This window comes from Harmonia axyridis, chromosome 5, assembly GCF_914767665.1.
Source record: "Harmonia axyridis chromosome 5, icHarAxyr1.1, whole genome shotgun sequence".
NCBI classification, from domain to species: Eukaryota; Metazoa; Arthropoda; class Insecta; order Coleoptera; family Coccinellidae; genus Harmonia; species Harmonia axyridis.
In genome coordinates, this window is record NC_059505.1 from 248,657 (window position 1) to 270,302 (window position 21,646).

At 32.5% G+C, this 21,646-nt stretch overlaps 1 protein-coding gene across 3 annotated transcripts; it reads right to left on the reverse strand.

Moving 5' to 3' along the window:
• Nucleotides 1-23: 23 nt before the first annotated feature.
• Nucleotides 24-21,184, reverse strand: LOC123681374 (pancreatic triacylglycerol lipase-like). Of its 3 annotated transcripts, none has more exons than XM_045619758.1 (12): nucleotides 20,804-21,184; nucleotides 7,557-7,792; nucleotides 4,154-4,308; nucleotides 3,729-3,839; nucleotides 3,480-3,632; nucleotides 3,198-3,335; nucleotides 2,869-2,956; nucleotides 2,512-2,742; nucleotides 2,254-2,454; nucleotides 1,467-1,592; nucleotides 918-1,122; nucleotides 24-158 (listed from the first exon to the last, which is right to left on the reverse strand). In XM_045619758.1, exons 2-12 carry the CDS (start codon nucleotides 7,702-7,704, stop codon nucleotides 50-52), a joined length of 1,665 nt encoding a protein of 554 aa, XP_045475714.1. In that variant the 5' UTR covers nucleotides 7,705-7,792; nucleotides 20,804-21,184; the 3' UTR covers nucleotides 24-49. The 3 variants fall into 3 exon arrangements, with proteins under 3 accessions (XP_045475714.1, XP_045475716.1, XP_045475715.1); XM_045619760.1 differs by having other exon boundaries at nucleotides 2,512-2,724; nucleotides 20,804-21,183; XM_045619759.1 differs by lacking the exon at nucleotides 20,804-21,184 and adding an exon at nucleotides 18,774-18,843.
• Nucleotides 21,185-21,646: the final 462 nt, after the last annotated feature.

Genomic DNA, 21,646 nt, shown 5'->3' on the forward strand with positions numbered 1-21,646 from the left:
TTCAGGGACTAAAACAAACACTGTTTTACTAAGGAAACTTTTATTAAAATTATTTACAAGTATCTACAAGAACTCCTCTTCCTCTGTTGGGGATGTCAACAAAATCCTTACGGCCCTTTCTGGCACAAAGGGTACTTGAAAACTGTATCTCACGTTTCCTGCAAATCCATCATTTTAAATTAATAGTAGAAAAAATTTTTAAATAATTTAGGTACTGTTTCAAATTTTCAATTTTAGGAAAATTAAAAATGAATAAGGTGGGTTAAAGACACAGTGGTTGTTTATCTAATTCTGTGGGAAATTCAAACTTTATAAAACTAAATTGTATGTAAATATCTCAGTTTTGAACAGATTTCATTCTTATATGTTGGTACTCGTAATTTTTCTGTCACGAATTTACCAATTATTATCTGTCAAATTTATAATATAGAAAACAGTTCTGCCAACCAACATTTTTCAAATCAAAAATCACTGAACGATATTTATGAAGATATTCAATTTAATTTTAATAAAAACCCAGTGAATTGGAGAAAATAATGAATGATACTGCAAAAGGCTCATTTTAATATTAGTTCATAATTAACTATCAGAAGGTATTGATATTCTTCCAGGAGTTCAAAATTCACTTCGTAGCTCGTTTTTGAATGAACAAGTGTTAAAATAAGCCTTTTGGTACTAATATTATACATTATTTTCTCTAATTCACTGAATTTGTATTAACATTAATGGAATATTTCCATAACTCAATGATTTTTACATTGAAAAATGTTGGTTGGCAAAACTGTCTAATGTATCAGAAATTTGACAAATAAATTCCGAGTACCAACATATAATAATGAAATATAACCATTAAATATGTGTGAAGCAAAGTGAACAGATTTGCCACAGGATTGGAGAAACTAAATCAAGCTCCTTACTCTCTACTGGGGAATTCCATTTCATCTATATACACTCTCTTTATATACAAGTGATCATTGCACCAGAGTAAACACAATGTTCTTGGCTCCAATACATTCATATCGTACTCCCAATTGAGTTCTATTTTTTTTATATTGCCGCCCAAGTCAGCTCGATGGGTGACTACTGTGGTGTATGTTGTACCATGTTCGAGTTTCACATCACCTGAAATTTTTTGAAAATGTATAATTTAGTATTCCACTTTTGAAATATTGCCAGAATGCTATTGTTTCTTTTGATTTCATAAGGATTAGAAGAGCAAACAGAATCCACAAGGAAATGAAGGATATTCGACATTTATTTTTTAATCTCGTTAACAGATGAAATATGTCTATTCATTTGGGTACGTTTGAAATTTGATTTATTGAACTATGATGAAAAAATAAAATAAATATAATCGAACAACAAAGTTATAGACTAAAATGAAAATTATGGTTCAACAATGGAAATTCTAAAAAGAGTGATTAATAAGAAAATAATCTAGGAGTTAAAAATATAGAAATATTTACCAGAAGGTGTAAGATCTATCTGCATTATACCATTCGGACTCAGAATGAAAGCTTTGAGAAATCCTTGCACCCATTTCTCAGCAATCGATGGTTTTGCTAATTCTATACTTATTCTATAAATGCGATCTGAAAAATTGAGTATGGTTGACATAAGAGAGCGAAAATTCAGGAAAAACGCCGAGTTTCTGCATTTTTCTCTATTTGGCAATTTATATTCGAATTATATCCTGAAAACTTCAAGAAAACTACTTGATTATTATAGAGCGTACTTCCATCCAGATTCTCGACCCTGATCACCGTTGGCCTTAAAAAGGTTTTCCAATAAGAGGTTTCATTTTGATATAAAAGGAAAACAAGTATATTTTAAGAAAAATCAATTAATATTTTCCATTGTCAAATGGCCGATACGGTTGCAACACCGTATCCTTCGATAACTTCACGAATTCCATCTTTAAGTTTTTGAATCCATTGTGTAGCATTTCCATAGACCTTTTATCTTCCACGAAGAAAAAAGGCTAAAAGAGCTTTAGTTTTGGGAACTGTGACATTTCGAACTATTTCACCATTTTTATAGAGAATTTTAACATTTTCGATGCTTTGTTGAAGCGTGTATCGTTCCATTTTTCAGTAATGGCGTAGTTTTTACTTTTTAAATGAAAAAATACGACACCTTGAAAAGTAACTGCTGCCCAAATAGCGGGCTATTCAAAATGAAACCTCTTATTGGAAAACCATTTAGAATTTACAAAGCAGGCTAAAAATGTTAATGAATAAATGGATAACTTACGACAAAAGGGAAAGTCCTTTCCAGTGTTCAGAAAATATTTACTACCTATTGTGTCGACAAAATGTCTTTCACTTATATCAGTCTCTTCGAATATAGGACTAGAATCCAAATGATAGCCCATCATTGCACATTGCATCGTCCCAGGCTTGCAAATAAAACATTTACCACTCATGAAGTCATCATAGCTAGAACACTGATGGGCTGTAATAAATTTAATGAAAATCTCCGAAGTTAACTTTCTGTTAATTTGATATGTACCTATATATGGACACTGGCTACCGATGCTGTCGATGAACAGTTTTATGGATCGTATATGGTTGCAGGCTACCAACACCCGTGAAGCCTCTTCCAATCCTTTTTTTATTAGCGTCAAGGGGACCAGAGGACTTTGGGCTATTTCACAGCCTGGTTGCTCTTTACCGTTGTTGGGATAGAAATCGAAATGACCACAAGGCTGGGACATGCCGTATCCTGAAAGTGATAGCATATCTAGTGAAATAAAGATGCTATTTATTTGTATTTGCATGGAAACACTCGAAAGGTGTAGAACCAAGATTAACATGAATGCTTCAATTGTCAGTATTATCTGAGCTCAAAGTAAATGTTCGTTCTTACCTAAAAGCAGGATACCTTTACCATCTGTATGGATCACATCTACCAATTTGGCATCAGAAGGGTCCAAACGCACGTGGGACGGCATACCCTTCAAAAAAATTGGCAGTTCATGAGAATATATTCATTTGGAAAACGAATATTAGTCATCATTAGCTTGCAGAAGTTAAATATCAGATATCTTAATATGAAAAGTCATTTCAATAAGGTAATTTCACTCCAATAAGATACCTACCAGAAATATTTACAACCAGCGAATAATGTCTTGAAAAAAATGTTAAATTTTACGGACCCTATTTCGGTGACTCCGATTTGGGTGAAAATGAAAATACCTGGAAATAAGGCTCAGCAGGATCTAATCCTGTTATCCTCCCAATATTCGGAATCATAGATCCTGTATATCCGGCCAGATGAGCACCAAGAGAATGTCCTATCAGGTGAACATCTTCTGCTTTCAAATCCAAGTTGTTCTGAAATATTAGAACATATTTCTTCATTCAAAATAATTCGGAGTACAATAGATAAGGCTTGAAAACTTTTTTGATGTTACCTTGAGAAATCTATAACTTTGAAACAAATCATTTTTCGAGAACTTAGTACGAATGTAAACTCACAATTAAATAATTTAGTAAGTGAGCTAATTCTAAAGCTACTAATCTTGTATTTGCTGTGGCTTGTGTGTACAAAGGTAGACTTCCACCAGCCCAATCAACAAGTATCACATTTACATCAGTGTGCTTTAACAGTTCATCTTTCATGTCCTTGACCTGTGAAAAGTAAGCATTACTATGCAGATACTGCCAAATCTTTAAATTTTTACATATTTAGGTATCTACCCCAACTAGAAAATCTACGAAACTCACCCAATTTGCAAGAATAGTATCGATGAACCCATGGATTATAACTTTCGTTTTCTTTTTGGGATCGAAAATTATTTTAGCCAATGAATCCTCATCAGCTCTTATTTGTGTACCCTAAGGAAAAATATCATTGTAGTTCTAGATCTAGAGAACCATAAAAAACCTATCATTCAATTCAATTTAAGAACTGAAATAGTTTATGTAATAATATGTATAAGAAATTAAATTGTTATTGATTTCGAGTCTGAAAAAAAATTTAGGGTCTCTGATTTCAATTTCGGACCATCCTAAACAACTTTGTTTTAGTGAAGGAACGAGCAAATATAGTACTACACCTATTGGCAGATGATTTTTAAAGAGTAATAAAATTAAAAAAAAATAAATCATGTGAATATCATTTTCTGTAGGTATATTTAAATTATATTCACCTCTTTGGGATTCAGTCGAGTATAGAGAATAAATCTCGTGTTGATGACTATTCTAGGAAGAGGAAACACATTCAAGGGACGATTTATGAGATGATACCAACTTCTAGTGATGTTAAGGCACCCAATTTCATCATAACATCGGGTCTCATTTTCAACTAAAAAATTGAAGAATTTCAAAACCTACACAAACAATTCATCATTTTTTCCTATAAAATATTTTTCAATTTGAGTAAGTGAAAAAAACATGAAATGATCATAGGACATAACTTTCTAGTTTCAATGTATCCGAAACTGGTCATTCATAAATTAACATCTGGAACAGAGAGTGAAAACAACCGAATGATAAGACCTTTAAAAAGATAACAGAAGACATGGAAATCCCACATGTTGTTGAGTAATTGGAAAGTGCATTCAACCTGCAAAACATTCCCGTTTTAATCAATAAGTTCTATTTTTACGATGCACTTGTACATCTGAATTTTAAACTTTTCAAATTCGCAATTCAACTCATGCTAACAACAATGAAATAGCTTCCTTCATTTGAAATTGAAAAACATTTAATTTTTCAAAACTTCTGAGAATTATTTGTTTATCAGAAATAGCCTCTGTGATTCATCAGTTTTATTACTTTCAGATGTCAGAAAACCTTTTATTTGCAGAATATTAATCTGATGAAATAAGTATTCTCAACAACTTTTTGAGTAGATGTTAGTTTTGGACAAATGTATTGCTCGACTGCAAACTATTTCTTTATGTATCTAAGCGGCAATTATTCCAATGAATATATTTCTGAGAAACAAAAAACACAAGCATATCTAGATTTGCTAACTTCATACCAGCGCATGCGCCAATTTGTTTCATCGTCAAATTCAATTTTGGTCATATAAATTTATTTCTATATCGTTGAATTTGTAATATTCGGAATATTTAAAAAAAAAATTTATTCATTATCTAATGGTGGTAATATGAAGTTTTTGACATGGTAGGTACCTATATACAAAATTGAATGATTATACTTAAAATTTAAGTGAAAATCAAATTGACGGTTATGGACTTCGACAACCTCATCTATAATAATGAGATGATTTAATGATAATTATTTTGCCCTGTCATTGATGAAAACAATCAATGAAAACGAAAATGAATGGTTTTCCAATAAGGATTCATTTTGATATAAAGAAAGAGTATATTTTAAGAGAAATCGATGGATTTTTCTCGATAACTTCACGAATTTCATCTTCAAGGCCTTGAATTTATTCTGGAGCATATTGGCACAGACCTTATCTTTCACGTGGAAGAAAAAATCTAAAGATGTTAAATAACAAGATATCGGAGGCCAAATTTTTATTGACAAATCACGATTGTTTCGTTGCTTGGGTGGCACGTAGCGCTATCTTGTTGAAAAGAAACTTGGTCCACATCAATACAATATTCCAATTCTAGCCATAAATAATCGAAAAACTGAATTTTCGTCAACAATACGGGCAGCAATATTTTCAGTTATTTTTGAGCGTCGCACACGGTTTCGATTCTTCACATCAATACTTGTAGTTATTAGATACTTGTCAAATGTCAAAAGTTGACAGCTGCCTCGATATCGGGTTGTTTAAAATAGAACCCCTTATTGGAAAACACTTTATTTTAATCATTATTAGAAAATGATAAGTATTCTTTCAACGTAAAGGTCGATCTATCCACTATTCTATTTCTCAATATAGGAAATGATTCCATGTTTTGAAACTCCTTTATCAACTAGTTTATCAGGCCATCAATTCGATTATATCTCTTGGATTTCTCAGTTGAATAATAACAGATTACGTCATCTATATGCACCATGGTGTGTTCTACTTCACATTTTGGATCTTCTCGCAGATTTCCATAAAATCTAGTTCATTTTTAATTGCTCTCAATAATTAAATAATAGAACTGACCTGTAAATTAGATAAAGTCAAGAATTCTTTAGATTGTTATTTTGTTTCTCGTTTTACGCATTTCCTACTTCATCACGCCATCAACGTTTAATTAATTATGGAATGAATACAAGACGCACTCACTATTTTCTCTGCAGAGTTTCGGAAGTTAATTAACGTGTGTGTAATAGTATAATATCGGAAGTACGAAGAGGCAATTATCTAATCTTGTAAATTCTTCGATCCTAGTTATTCATGGAATGCATATTCATTGTTTCACATAATGAATCAGAGAAACGTTGCTTCGATTATTAATTGGAAAGTTAATTACAACGGAGTGAAGCAAATGTTGCATATTGATAGGAGGAAGAAAACAATTGTTGAAAGGTATTATGCAGATATTTCATTTGGTGTGGTAAATAGTAAAAGGTTTTTCAATAAGAGGTTTCATTCAGAATAGCCTGCTATCTATAGGCAGCTGTAACTTTTGAGGCTGTTAAGTTGTGACATTTAACAAGTAAAAACTACTCAATTACTGAAAATTGAACGATATACGCTTCAACAAAGCATTGAAATTGTTAAAATTCACTACAAAAATTGTGAAAATTTTGCAGTAACAATTCACAAAACTAAAGCACCTTAACGTAGCCTTGAAGAATGAATTCGTGGAGTTTTCGAAGACATCCAGCCGTAAATGAGCTGGACATGAAAAATTCCTTGAAAAGTATATGATGCTGTAATTCTATATTTGGGAATCGAACTCAATTAAGTTTCATAAAAAAATTACAGGTTGATCGACATTTGTGGACTGGTTTTGAATAATTCCATATCTAACAAGGCTGCAAAGTTAATATTGTACTCTAATTGTTCTGATCAATGATGGGAGATTGGAATTATACAATTCTTAAATCAAAATAAAATACAAATCTGTGCCTGTTTATGGTATATAAATTACTTCGTACGAAAATTCGTGATTTAGTTTGATTTTTTCCATAATGTTCTACATTTATAGGCTTGTATGCCTCCTCTCTTATCCATTTTGTAATAATAATAATAATAATTCTTATGGAATTAAAGTTATTATTTAATTACTACACCATTAATTTGATGACCATGAAACTTTTAGAAGATTTTGAGTACATTTTCGTAAAAGTTTCTACCAAAATGAAAGATTCTTGTAAATAATAGGGAAAAAAACTGAAACTTTCGCATTCGCCATTTTGTAACATTTAACTTTGTATTATTAAATTAGGTCACTCTGGAATATTTTCCTTTTCCATATGAAAGTGAAAAATGTTTCAACAAAAATTTCAATGTATTAGTTTTCTTTTAAAATTGTTATTTTTGAATCAATTCATAAAAAAGTTCGAGAACTCTCAAAAAAAAAAAGAATTTTATGAATAAATGAGAACACTAATTGAAATGTTGGATCAGCAAAAGAACTCAAATCTTCCATACAAAAATGTTTCTTGGATCGAATAATTTTCACTTACAAGGCAACCATGGAATGAAGGGAAGCGTAGCAATCTCAATATTATCTGCTCTAGCCCAACTGAAAGGATCTAAAAGTCCTGCCTCACAGATATTACTTGAAAGGTTCAGCATCACTAGTATGAACAGGCATGTATATGATAAGCACATTATCACTCAAGTACACTTTCTTCACTTTATGCATATAGATGAGTCCTGGTCACTTCACCAAGGAATATTTTCAGGATACATCCATAATCTGAAAACGAAAACGATAGAATCATTTCAATCTTTATGCAACTATTTATCTGAGGTTGAATTTCCATCAATTTTCAATGAAATTGAATTCGAAATCTAAATCACCTCTTTTTGATGATTTATTGATGTTTTTATATGGACTCTCCAAGATCTCTACGCTATTTCTTTGATGGTTGAGTTCGAAATCGCACATTATAAAATTTATTTTTCTTAGTTGAGATCTTCTATAGAATAGAATATAAAATCAATCTTCGTGTGAGGTTCACAGGTTCACATTTTGTGCATGGAGTATATTTGAACAATATTGATCATGAGGAAAATAACAAGCTGGCAGTCATGAAATATATATAAAAGGAAAGAGAAAGTTATTATATTAATTTATTGTGAAGTAAGTTTACTTCTATTTGTAATCGCTTTGATTGCATTTTGAATGCAAATCTACAAGGTGATATTCTTCTAGAACAGTGGGCGGTTCTTTCCTCCAGAACTTTTTTTGGAGGACCACTCTAGTAAAGGGTGTTTTTTTAGAGCTATAGAACTTTAAATTGCAATAAAACAACGATGGATTATTCGATTGACATGAATTTTATTTATCCGCAAGATAATCTTGTGCCATTATATTTTAAATATGATTTCTGGCATATGACCGCCACGGCTGGCTTGGATGTATGTAGTCCAATCTGGACGTCCAATTTTCGATTACTTTTTCCAACATTTGTGGCCGTATATCGGCAATGACACGGCGAATGTTGTCTTCCAAATGGTCAATGGTTTGTGGCTTATCCGCATAGACCAATGACTTTACATAGCCCCACAGAAAGTAGTCTAGCGGTGTTAAATCACAAGATCTTGGAGGCCAATTCACAGGTCCAAAACGTGAAATTAGGCGGTCACCAAACGTGTCTTTCAATAAATCGATTGTGGCACGAGCTGTGTGACATGTTGCGCCGTCTTGTTGGAACCACAGCTCCTGGACATCATGGTTGTTCAATTCAGGAATGGAAAAATTAGTAATCATGGCTCTATACCGATCACCATTGACTGTAACGTTCTGGCCATCATCGTTTTTGAAGAAGTACGGACCAATGATTCCACCAGCTCATAAAGCGCACCAAACGGTCAGTTTTTCTGGATGTAACGGTGTTTCGACATACACTTGAGGATCAGCTTCACTCCAAATGCGGCAGTTTTGTTTGTTGACGTAGCCATTCAACCAGAAGTGCGCTCGCTAAACAAAATAAAATGGACGTAGTGCGCGATACGTATCCCGCACAGAACCATTATTTTCGAAATGAAATTGCACTATTTGCAAGCGTTGTTCAGGCGTGAGTCTATTCATGATGAATTGCCAAACCAAACTGAGAATAAATCACTTGACAGCTGTTAAATCGGTCGCCATCTTGAACAGTAATGCCAACTTAAAGTTATATACCTCGAGAAAAAAACGTCCGTTAGTAATTCGTAAAAATCTCTTGACTTTACGTCAGTATGAATTGTTAATTGATAATCAATAATTGATCTAACGCAATTCTCTAGATAATTCCCAGAAATCGGGGAATTTTCGATCACACCATCATTGTTATACAACGATGTTAAAAAACTGGCTGACAACAAACAAAACAACAATAACCTCATTCGGCGATTCTGGTCCTACATTTCAACGCAGTCAGTTGCAGCAAAAATTTCACCGATGACGACCAATGGAGAAATTATCAATAAGGAACGTGTGTTGGTCATTCAAATTATGTAATGAGGAATTTCATAATAAAGGTTGTTCTGAATTTATTTAACACACATTCGTGTGAATCTATCTACGCTGCCCCGGTTAACGATACGTCCTTGCCATCAGTGGCGGAGAACGAGTTTTATTTATGGAATATTTACTCTTATTCCCAAGGTGTTTATCTTAAAATGACTAAATGACATAATTGTTATTGAAAGTAAGGTGTTCAACTAGATAGATTTATTCTTTAGATGGACTATATTTTATTCATAACAACTGGTACTTATATGTATTCATTGGTTATGGTTTAAATGATTAAATAATATATAATTCAATATTAAACATTTAAAATAAGATTTTATTGAATTCACAAATTATTTTTACTGGGGTTTTCCAATAAAAGGTTTCATTTCATGGAACATTTCAAGAAAAAAATATCGTCCTGCAACCGTAGCCGTGGCGACCATTTGGCTGTGTTGTTTTCCACCGTTAATGGGAAATCTTCCTAATTTTAATGAAATAAGTATCCATTGATTTTTATTGAAATATACAATTTTTTTTCAATCAAAATAAAATTTCTCATTGAAAAACCCTTTTGCAATAAAACATCAACAATTATTAGTCCAATTGAAAAGTCCCCGATCTGATGCACATATGGTGGTGCTAGTATTACATCCATTTGATTTTAAGTTAGTACCAACCTTCAAACGATACGTCCCAAAATTTGACAGGAGTCCGACAATTATTTTGTGAGATATAGCGTTGCGAGTGTAGCTACTTTTGTTATTTGAAAAAAAAGGAAAAAAAACAGTTGCAGCAAAATCTTGGCTTGATGAAGAGTTTCCGGGGGTCTGCACCAGGACAATCAACCATCATTGATAGGTATGCTAAGTTTAAACGTGGTGAATTGAGCACCGAAGACGGCGAACGCAGTGGACGCCCAAAAGAGGTTGTCACCGACGAAAAAATTAAAAAAGTTCTCAAAATAATTTTGAATGACCGTAAAGTGAAGTTGATCGAGATAGCAGACATTGTGAAGATATCATCTAAACGTGTACATCATATCATTCACGAATATTTGTACATGAGAAAGCTATGTGCAAAATGGGTGCCACGCGAAGTCACAATTGATCAAAAGCAACAACGTGTTAATGATTCTGACCAGTGTTTGAAGCTGTTTAAGTGCAATAAACCTGAATTTTTGCGTCGATATGCAACAATGGATGAAACATAGCTCCATCATTTCACTCCGGAGTTCAATCGACAGTCAGCTGAGTGGACTGCACACGATGACCGAATCCAAAGCGAGAAAAAACACAACAGTCAGCTGGCAAGGTTATGGCATCAGTATTCTGGGATGCGCAAGGTATAAAATTGATTGATTACCTCCAAAAAAGCCAGACCATCAACATCGATTATTATTGGGTCGTTTGAAAGTTGAAATCGTTGAAAAACGGCCCCATTTGAAGAAAAAAAAAAGGTTCTGTTTCATCAAGGCAATGCGCCGTGTCACAAATCAATGAAAACAATGGCAAAATTGCATGAATTGGGCTTCGAATTGTTTCTGCATCCACCGTATTCGCCAGATCTGGCCCCCAGCGAATTTTTCCTGTTCTTAGACCTCAAAAGAATGCTCGCTGGAAAGAAATTTAGCGCTAGTGATGAAGTAATCGCCAAAACTGAGGCCTACTTTGAAGCGAAAGACAAATCGTACTAGAAAAATGGTATCGAAAAGTTGTAAGATCGCTATAATCGCTGTATAGCCCTCGGAGGCAACTATGTTGAATAATAAAATCGAATTCTGACAAAAAATGTGTTTTACTATGGTAGACCGGGGACTTTTCAATTGGCCTGTTAAACCTTCATTCCACGAAAACTCATACAATGAATTTAGTAACCGAAGTATTTCTGAATGCATTTTTGGGTAACTTATCTCGTTTTCGTATACAGCTGCTTGAAATTTTACACCTTTCCACGGTTGGGATAGATGTGAAAGCAACACGGCTTGTCAGACACAATGAAACGCTACTCATAATGAGCCGTAGATCATTTATATTGCAATAAAATTAATCAAAACGATACAACAATTCAATACACCATTCGAAATGGTGTGTTTATTATTTTTTTCGCAGATATATTGTTGTCACATAATAGTTTAAAGGCTTTTGAATTGATTTATAGATTTTACAGATGAACGGATGATTTGGAAGTAAAATACGATCGGAATAAATTTTGACGTTAGAGAAATTGTCGATAATTGTTGATCATTCATGATTGATGGATTGTATCAAAGAAATTATAAAAAAAAATTTTTTTCACGCTAATTAAAAATTTTTTCGATACTCGAATATATTTACAAATACAAGGTGGTCTTGAAATTGAACATTAAATTTCAAGACAGAACCCTCTCATAAAATAATAGTTAATCATAATATGTACAAATTCAGAAGGAATTGATATTCTTCCCAGAGGTCAAAATTCAAAAACAAACAACGAAGTGGCGAATTCTTGAATAAACTAGTATTAAAATGAGCCTTCACTTAATTTTTATGGAATATTTCTATAAATATCAGTTTTGCATTGAAAACTGTTTTCGTTATCCCAAATTTGATAAATCACAGTTAAATTCGTGACAGGATAGTTCCGAGTACCAACATATAATAGTAAAATATAACCATGAAATCTGTGTGAAACTGAGATATTCCCTCACGATTTGGTTCGACAAGGTATGGTTGAATGAACGGATTTGCCTGATAATTAAAAAAAAATCATTTTATATCAATTGACGTAATGAAACATAAACAAAAAGCTTATGAATATGAATAATAGATGAATCAGTGGCAGGAAAGTTCGAAGTACTACCAACATATAATAATGAAATATAACCATGAATGCATTGTGAATCTGAGATATTCCCGCACGATATTGTTCGATAAAGTATGGAAGAATAAACAGATTTACTTCATGATTAGAAAAAATCATTTTATATCAATTGACGTAATGAAACATCAAAAAAGCATATGAAACGAGGTTTTATTGTTCTTCATCAAGTGATAAAAAGCAAGCATTTCGTGATCAAATTCCAAATCAGAATATCAAATTCTGAAACAGTTGCTCGTCGTAGTGAGATAGTAAAATATCTATGACTTTGATCAAATAAGAAAAAAAGCGAGGTAAAAATTCCTTATAGTTGTGTTCAAAGCGTGGATGATGGATTCATAATTAAGGTGTACCTAGTATGTCGAATTCTCCCAGATTTTTTATCATTCAATCTTGAATATCTTCAAAATATTCCATTTTGCGTGAAACGAAAAAGAATAATTTTATTTTTTGAATTGACTTTGCATTATTGTTAATTGCTTTTTCATACTAATTTCGTACAGTTTTGTGGATCGGCAAGGATAAAACTTGGGAAGTATCAGAAATAGAAATAAATACAACTGAGAAGTGTTTTATTCAATGAGAGGAATAAATTGTTGAATTTAATGTAATGTAGGTTCCAAGGGTGCATTGAATAACGAGCACTCAAAAATTGATCCAATATAGTCAAAACGGACAGTGGTTGATAAAATTAAAAGTTTTCCATCTTCTACAAAGCCAAAGTTAAGCGGGGTCAGTATCTGGATGAAAAATTTTTTCGATCCAACCTTGTACATCGAATTGGCTACTAAAACGCTCGCTAAATGTTTGTCAGATGACTGTTTATCTTGTGCGTTCAAGAGTCCCATTTCAATAGAACGTTGAAAACGGCGCGAATTTAAAAAAATCGTACCGGTTTTGTGTTCATGCCATTCCTCAAAAAGGAGCGCATTTTCACGTTTAGTCTAGATCAGGGGGAGAAAGTAGGTTCTGTGTCCAGCAGAGAATAGTTTTTTCCATGTCGGGAATGAAAGCTTCCTCATCTGAAGCCGTTTCTCTCGCAGCATGAGGAGCTCATAAAATAAAAGAGGACAATGTAATAGAAACTCAATGGATTCGACTTACTTAAATTCGGATGCGCGAATGAGGTCGAAAAGCAGGAATGTTTTGGTCGAGGAATCTGATAATCAAGGTGGTTTGGGGATCAATTCGATAAGAAGGAGATCTCTAATATTTGTAGAAACTTAACTCTTGAAATAAGATCGAATTCAATACATCAACTCCATTATTTCAGTAACCACATTTGATGTAAAAAGTTTGTTCTCCGATTGATAGCAAATATTGATTTTGCAGACACATATCAATCAGCAAAGTATTTCTTTTCCTGTCCAGGCAGCAAAGTGATTATTCTCAATGCGAATAAAACATTCGACATTTTCTGACAATCAATATTTTTTGCCATCTTCCTTATTTCTGGAGGAGTACCTAAGTACTTCTGAGTCGCTATCACTGTCCATAATATAAATATATCCGATATTTTTTCAAAAAACTGTCAGCTATTTCATAAGTTGTCAAACTATAATTATCATAGACATATACATTTCCATAGCAACCAACCATTCCAACAATTGCTTTTCTATCAAATTTCGTTTTAATTTATCACTACAGGAAAAATAAAAAGATTGTGGTAATTGTAATAATTTTCAAATACAACATCATACATTTACACTGTGTCCGTAAATAGATTAATAAAAATGAGCTGTTTCCAAACATGTTTGGTACTTGTGGTCTAGCAGCAGAATATGAAAGAAATTATTTCTTATTTTTATGCATTTTTATGAATCTAAAAATGTAACAAACTGCACGGTGTTACATTCCAACCAATTGCCCCTAGACAATAAATATTTTTGATAATATTGTTAATTTAACTAGTATAGAATGTTACGCGTTACTTTATAAGCACACACAAATCTATTGTATTTTTTTTGTCCACCCTGTACCAATTGGAATCAACATGTGATACATTTTTGAAATCAGCTCAGCTAGAGTAATCGAAAAATTGAGACAAAATGGGGGTGTTTCATTTGGAAAAAATTGAATGGAATGACGTCATTACTCGGAAGTAATTCACCCCGTATATTAGATTATCATTTTAAAATACGGTAAATTAAAATAAAAACCGACGTGTTTCAGTATATTTCTTGAAATGGTCTGTTTAGCTAAAAATGAATTTGTTCCATACTTTACGGACACAGTGTATAATTATAAACAATCTAAGAAAAAATATTTTTTCTCTAATTCTGTGGTTATTCCGTTCATTCTTCCACATCTTGAAGAACAAAATCGTGCGAGAATATATCAGAAACGCACAGTTTTCATGGTTATAATTTATTATTATATGTTGGTACTCCGAACTTTCCGCCACGGCTTTATCTGTAATTCATTTGAAATTTGCCTTAAAGAAATCAGTTCTGCCAACCAACATTTTTCAATGTAAAAATCACTAGATGGTATTTATGAAAATATTTCATTAATTTCAATAAAAATGCAATGGATTAGAGAAAAATATTTATCACTTAATTTTTCATGGAATAACTTCTTCCTCGTTAGAAAAATCCAGAGCCAGGTCAGAAGAAAATGTTCAATTATGCCTAAACCAAAAAAACTTGAAGTGAATTAAGCCATAAATCAATGCACTATAATCATACCATAAAACACGGTCTAATTCCACTTATTAAAATCAGACTCGAATATTTCCAATCCACGAAGATCTATTTAGTATCAGTTCAATAGCTTTCCTTGACTCTGAACGCAGAGAAATTATATTTGATTGACCAGTAGTTATACGATTTATGATAAATGTAATTTGTATATTGCGCATTCGGAAGTGGATCATTATAATAAGCATTGCGTAACATTTGAACAGATTTGTTCGAAAGCGTTGGCATTTTTGTGGCTGACCAGACCGCGATATAGTAATATTAATTTCCGTAATTTCTTCTATCGGTTTTTTTCACGACATCTCCATGGATGCTGAGTAGTGTGTGGTTTGTTTTTATGAGATAACATCTTTCGATGCAATACTGGAGGATAACCGTTCCTTGAACTTCACTATGCTAATGATTGGATGAGATCTTTTAGATGAGTAGTTGAAAAAAATTGAAAGATGCAACGTATTTGTGAGAATTGTTCTTTCATCTTCATTAAATAATACACTGAAGACATTTAACAGGGTGACAAAACTTCAAAATTTGAAATTATTCGTTCAATTAGTTAAAGAGTTATTGAACTGTAAAATTTCACTCATAAGATGAACATCACCCTGTATATCCCCAACGAAGGCACTCAGGCGATTGAAACATCTTGATACGGGTCCTCCATGATGACCTTAATTTATGGTATTCGTTTGTCGCATTCTTCCCGGGACACCCTGTATGTGTCTCACCAAAAAAAAAATTAAATTTGAACAGCTTCTTTGGGGTGTTGCAGTTTCTTTGTCAGTTAGTATATTTGGTCAAGCCTCTTCATTCAATTTTCAGCGTTCACTGCGAGAAAGTTTGTTCCATTCAAAAATGAACCGATAAACGAGAAGACAGCCTCCGCAGATAAAAATCCATTGATTTCATTCGAATTTTCTACGTTTATTCACAGATAAGCGTATCAAACTATCCGCGAATGGTTTGGAAAGTTGTCCCAACCTAGGTCAGTGTCTGAATTAATGCAAGAAAGCACTGTTTATTCACCCTTCATTAACGATATAAGAAGCTTAATTAGCATAAATTCTTATCAATAACTTGCACTCTTACGCTTACGATTGACTTTAAGGATCAATTAGAACGATACCAGTGCGAATGATATGTTGTTTTCTTGCAGATTTTGTGATGTATGACTCAATGATGTAGGTAATAATGAGTAGTGGAGGATACTTCTTCACTTTCATTACAGCCAGTGGTGATCTTTGGAATTAAAATACCAGTGAACAACTCAACTGTGACCGGTACTAAAATAACACCATAAATTTTAAACAAATTGATCATTTTAATTGAATATTTCAATTTTTTCTCATAGAATCGAGATATCGCGTAAACTTGAAGTGACTTCCTAATTCTCTTTGTCGTATTTAAATTTACGTAATGTATAATCATTATTATCAATTGGTTATAGTGCTGGCGACGCGATTAACATAAAATTTTGTACAAAACTTAAAATTATTATTGTACCTTCATCTACAATCAAGTTTTAGAATTAGTTGTTGATGAAATATTATGTTTTTCTCGATATTTTCTTGAATTTTTTGTTTCTGATTGAAAGATTACTTCGAAATAGACTGAAAAAATACGAAAATCCTATTTTTTGACAGGACCTTATCACATCACATCACAGACCTTAGTTCCAACTTTCAGAAAACCACACCTCTGTAAATGAACTGTGTAATAAATAATGAATGTCATTGACTGTGATGAAATTTTCACAGACAATATAGGTACTCAGATGATTATTTAAATGATGTTTGTTCTATTGAAATGTGATTTATAGATAATTAGAAGTTATGGCTATAAATTGCTCAGTATTATCCATCAGAAAATATTCTAGTACCTATTTTGAGAACTTTTCCAATTTTTTTTATTGAAACGATAGTTTGTAGGTTAATATCGTTGTTATCCATAGAATCCTGTGATATGTTTTACGTGTTATTTCTACATCCATTGTTTCTTATAGAGAATAACCCCAATAATAAAGATAAATAGGTAATTTTCATATATTTTTTCTCCTCCAAGTATGATTAACTGCAAACAATATTTGCATCAATAAAAATATCTGAACGATTACATAAAAACATTAAAAATGAAAATATTCACATGAATAGATGCGAGGCAATTATTTGAGATATCACCCAAGTGCATTCATAGATTTTTTTCTGCAAAGATTATTATGAACCATTGAAATGCATCAAAATGATCCGGATTCTCATATTCAATGATGAGGTCCATTTTCACCTCAGAGGCTTCGTTAATGAGCAGAATTGTCCCATTTCAGCTCGGAAAACCCAAGAATGATTTTTGGAAAGCCTCTCCATCCTCAAAGAGGTGATCACAATTGGTCACCGAGATCTTGTGATTTATACTTTATACTTTTTTCTTAGGGACCACGTTAAAGATAGGATCTATGGCAAAGCTCCACAATAGATTCAAGATGTTAAAAATGGAATTCGTGAAGTTATTAAGGACACACAGCCGAAAATTTGTGAATTGTTATTGGAAAATTTCATGGAAAGGATATGGTGCTAAAATCGTAGCCATGGCGGCCATTTGGCCAATATTGTTTTCCATCATTAATGGCATACCTTCCTCTTTACAAAGAAAAAACAATTCCTTGATTTATATCAAAATATACTAGTTTTTTTTAATATCAATATGAAACATCTTGTTTAAAACCCAAAATCAAGTTGTTGTTTGTTTCATCTGACATTGGAAGCAAATGAAGATGTTAACGTCATAGGAATCTTCCAAATGGGGTCCCAAACTAGTATATAATATATTAAGAAGACCGTATTTCATCATATTACGGAACCAAGTTATAATAGTTGGCAAAAATCGACAATAGCTGCTATCACTTGTAACGGGGTCAAAACAACGAGATTAATCTAAGAAAGACACGTGGTATTTAATACCTGATGGCAAATTGTAGTCAGTTGAGAAGTAGAATGGCGCCTCACATGCAACTTCCTCCTTTCTGAATCATGAGTTCCTTTGAATATGATATAATGGGTTTATCAGAAGTTAGATTGCAATACTACTTTTCTTTAGTAGGTACCATCTATTATAATTGCGGGTATATGTTATTCAATTCGAGTCACTCTCTCAGAATTTTGATTTCGAATTGATACGCGGAATTTTAATCCCATTATAACTTTCTTCTTCGAAATCTTATACAAAAAAAATATCCTTCAGCAATTTTTTTAAATAAATTTAATTGATTTCTTATTAAGTTATTCATTCAATGTATTGATCTAGATATTTGTCTACAAGACAAGAGATATACAGAAAAAAAGAAAATATCGATTTTCAGTTTCACCATTGGAGATATTTGGGATCCGTCAACACCAAAACACTTATCCAAAAATAACACAACTTTTTTTGTGATTTAAGCCACCCTGTATCTCTAACGGTTGTCGATATTCCTGTAATGCCCCTCTAAATAGTTCTAACCCTGTATATAAGAATTTTTTGGGAAAATACAGTTTTTACAATGACTGAATTTTTGGTACAAAAAAGGGAATACGTATCCATCTCGTGATATGGATATCAACCTATTTCTATACCGAATTATCAGTTCTACATTTTTTGAAACTAGAAATATAAAAATTTCGGATTAGAATATCAAAAATAAAAGATCTGACCTGTTTGAAGAAACTAAGTCTTCCTCAACTTCTATTCACTTTTGCAATAATCAATAATCCTACTGATTTGCTCATCGTATCTATAATTATCCACGAATTTAGATGTTATCCACATCTAGGATGCAGTGTATGCGCATCAATCAATTGAAGTAGTTCTCATTGTTTGCATTGAATTATAAGTGGAGTCATGATGCAGAAAATTCACCGGCAACAAACATTAATCTTGAGTTCTAGAAGGAATACTCCAACAAGTCATTTCCGTTCAATTTAAGACTTAATGTTTGCAGAAAGTTTCTATTTAGTCTGAAAGATCACCGTTTATTCAAGAAATATAAGTTTTTTCTTATTTTAGGATAGTTTCTTTCCCAGTTTTCATTTTCCTGCAATATTAACAAGAACCGTTTTTAATTTTACTAGAGTATTTTAGATTTGCACAAATATTTGATTTCATTTTCATTTAGTAATATTTTCTGAGAGTTGTATTTTATTTTATGTTTCCAGAATAAAAACACATTTTGAATATTTAAAATGCGTTAAATTAGATAATGAATATTCAATAAATAATCTAGCTCAGGTATTGTGCTAGTCTTAAGTCAGATTCTATGATAACAATAAAATAGCTATTGGTAATCTAAATCTTAAATAAAATTGTAAACAAATTTTGGGTGATTGGATTGAAACGCTTAGAGAAAATTAAAAACTGATATACATCATAATATGAAACACGTGTCATGTTTTTCAATAAATATAAATAAATGAATCACTTCGATAACTTCGAAATTATTATATTCGATTCCAAAAATAACTGTATGATTAAGTTTGCACAATAATTTCACTCATAATGATTAAATTTTGCACAATCAATAATAGTCGTTTGCGTCAAACTAGAAATAAGAAGATAGGACCAATATAGATCGATTATCAATGCCAACTTTAATGAATTATGTCTATTTGAAGAACTAATATTTTAGGTATCCTTTTTGGAAAAAATATTTCCGCACCACGTATAGCCCAGAAAAAATTTAAAACATACAGTGTGTTCCTAAATCTGAAATACAGAGTAAAATGAGAGATTCCTTCGATAATTTCAAGAAAGAAGTTCTATAAACAAGGGCCCGCAATCGCTTCGTTTTTCAGATACAGGGTGTTTCTTATAGTCCTACTTTTTGTGATGATACCAGTTTATCGAATCTTTTTTGATCTTCGTACATATTAAGTGAATAAGTATCATAACATAATTAATTTATTTATTACAGCTTACTAACTGGATCTTTATAAAAATAAGGATTTTCCTGAGGATTATTAGAGAATTATTCGAAATTTCGAATTTTTCTCGAAATCGCTAGCAGATACGACAAAACTATAAGAAACCAAAAAGTGTAGTAGTGCACCAAATTTTCTATTTATATTTTTCTAGTGGTCCACCTCAAAAAAGTTCTTTAGGAAAGAAACCGGCACTGTTCCAGAAAAAAATCTTACCCTGTAGATTTGCATTTGAAATTAGCATATCACATAATGAAAACTTCAAATTGGAATATTTAAGCAAAATTTAATTTGAATATCTTGGAAAATGAAGGTGCTATGAGAAAAAAACTTTGAAAAATCAAACTTGCTGGCTTATGTTTAAAGGACTTTTTTTCCTAAAATGATCGGAGGAATCTGTCATTTTCATTTATACCTCCAATTTAGGAACACCCTATACAGTAGCCACTCTTGTTCTTCAAAAAAATGAAAGTATAAGGAAAGTTCTAGAATTCTCATCAAATCAGATTCTTCATTTTAGAGGTGACATATCTGCAAATCCTGAAATTATATAAGTGTTGGTTATGAAAAAAGGTCCAACTCTGTAAGGATATACGACTAGGGTTCCGCATTCTTGCAATATTTCTTTGGCAGTGCACGAAATGCAGTTCAGTAGGAAGTAAAAGTCTTACTACTTGTTGTCCAATCAAGGAACAATAAATTACAAGAAATGTCATTCGTTGAAATTTCGAATAATCGATTTTTAAAGGTCCATATTTTCAACTTACCCAGGAAAAAGGATCAAAAGGCACAAAAATCACGAACTCCACTCCAGGCAGAAAAAACCTGCTCAGAAGTTTTCACGTTATTTTTTCCTCGTTTCGTATACGTCGAACGGATATCGTGAAGAGAAGAATTCACAGTTATTGATGAAAACAACGTTGATCGGCTGATAATCCGGGTAAACAAAGCAACTGTGTCAGTCCGAATCGCAAAGAACGAATGCCAAGGAATTGCCGGCCATCTCTAGTTGTTGTCCATGTTAACCTTTCCCAAGCACTCTTGGAGTTTCTTACACAAGATATAAACATTCGTTATGCAAGGAAGAAATAAGAAATTGAGTGAAAAGCTTTCACTACTCTTGGTGGAGTGCCGGCGCTGGTGTGTTGGTACCCCACACAGCCTTCTAATACGCTCACTTGGTGTTGGAGGAGCAGATAGGGGAATGCAAAAAAAACAATTATCCGTTCAATTATTTTTTGATCATTAGCTTGCGATTATTGGTTGGCTTTGTTTGTAGCGCATGTGTAATGTAGGATTTTTTAATCATATTCTCAGTCATATAGATATAACAACCCCTTTCATGTAGCAATTGCGTCCTTTGAGACCACATATACTTATACAGAGATGTTCCACCATTGTTTTATTACGGTCAACCCTGAAATTTTCGACTTTTTTTTTGACACATTAGGCTCTATTAGAGGTACCTACATTTGGTTGTACCAAAAAAAGTGTAAATCACCTACATAGGTTTTTCCTTATGAAACACCCTGTTTCTATTTAATTTTCAGATAGCATGGAATGAGTGAACCCAAGTTTGGAAAAGTTTCATATGCCTAAGTCTTGCCATT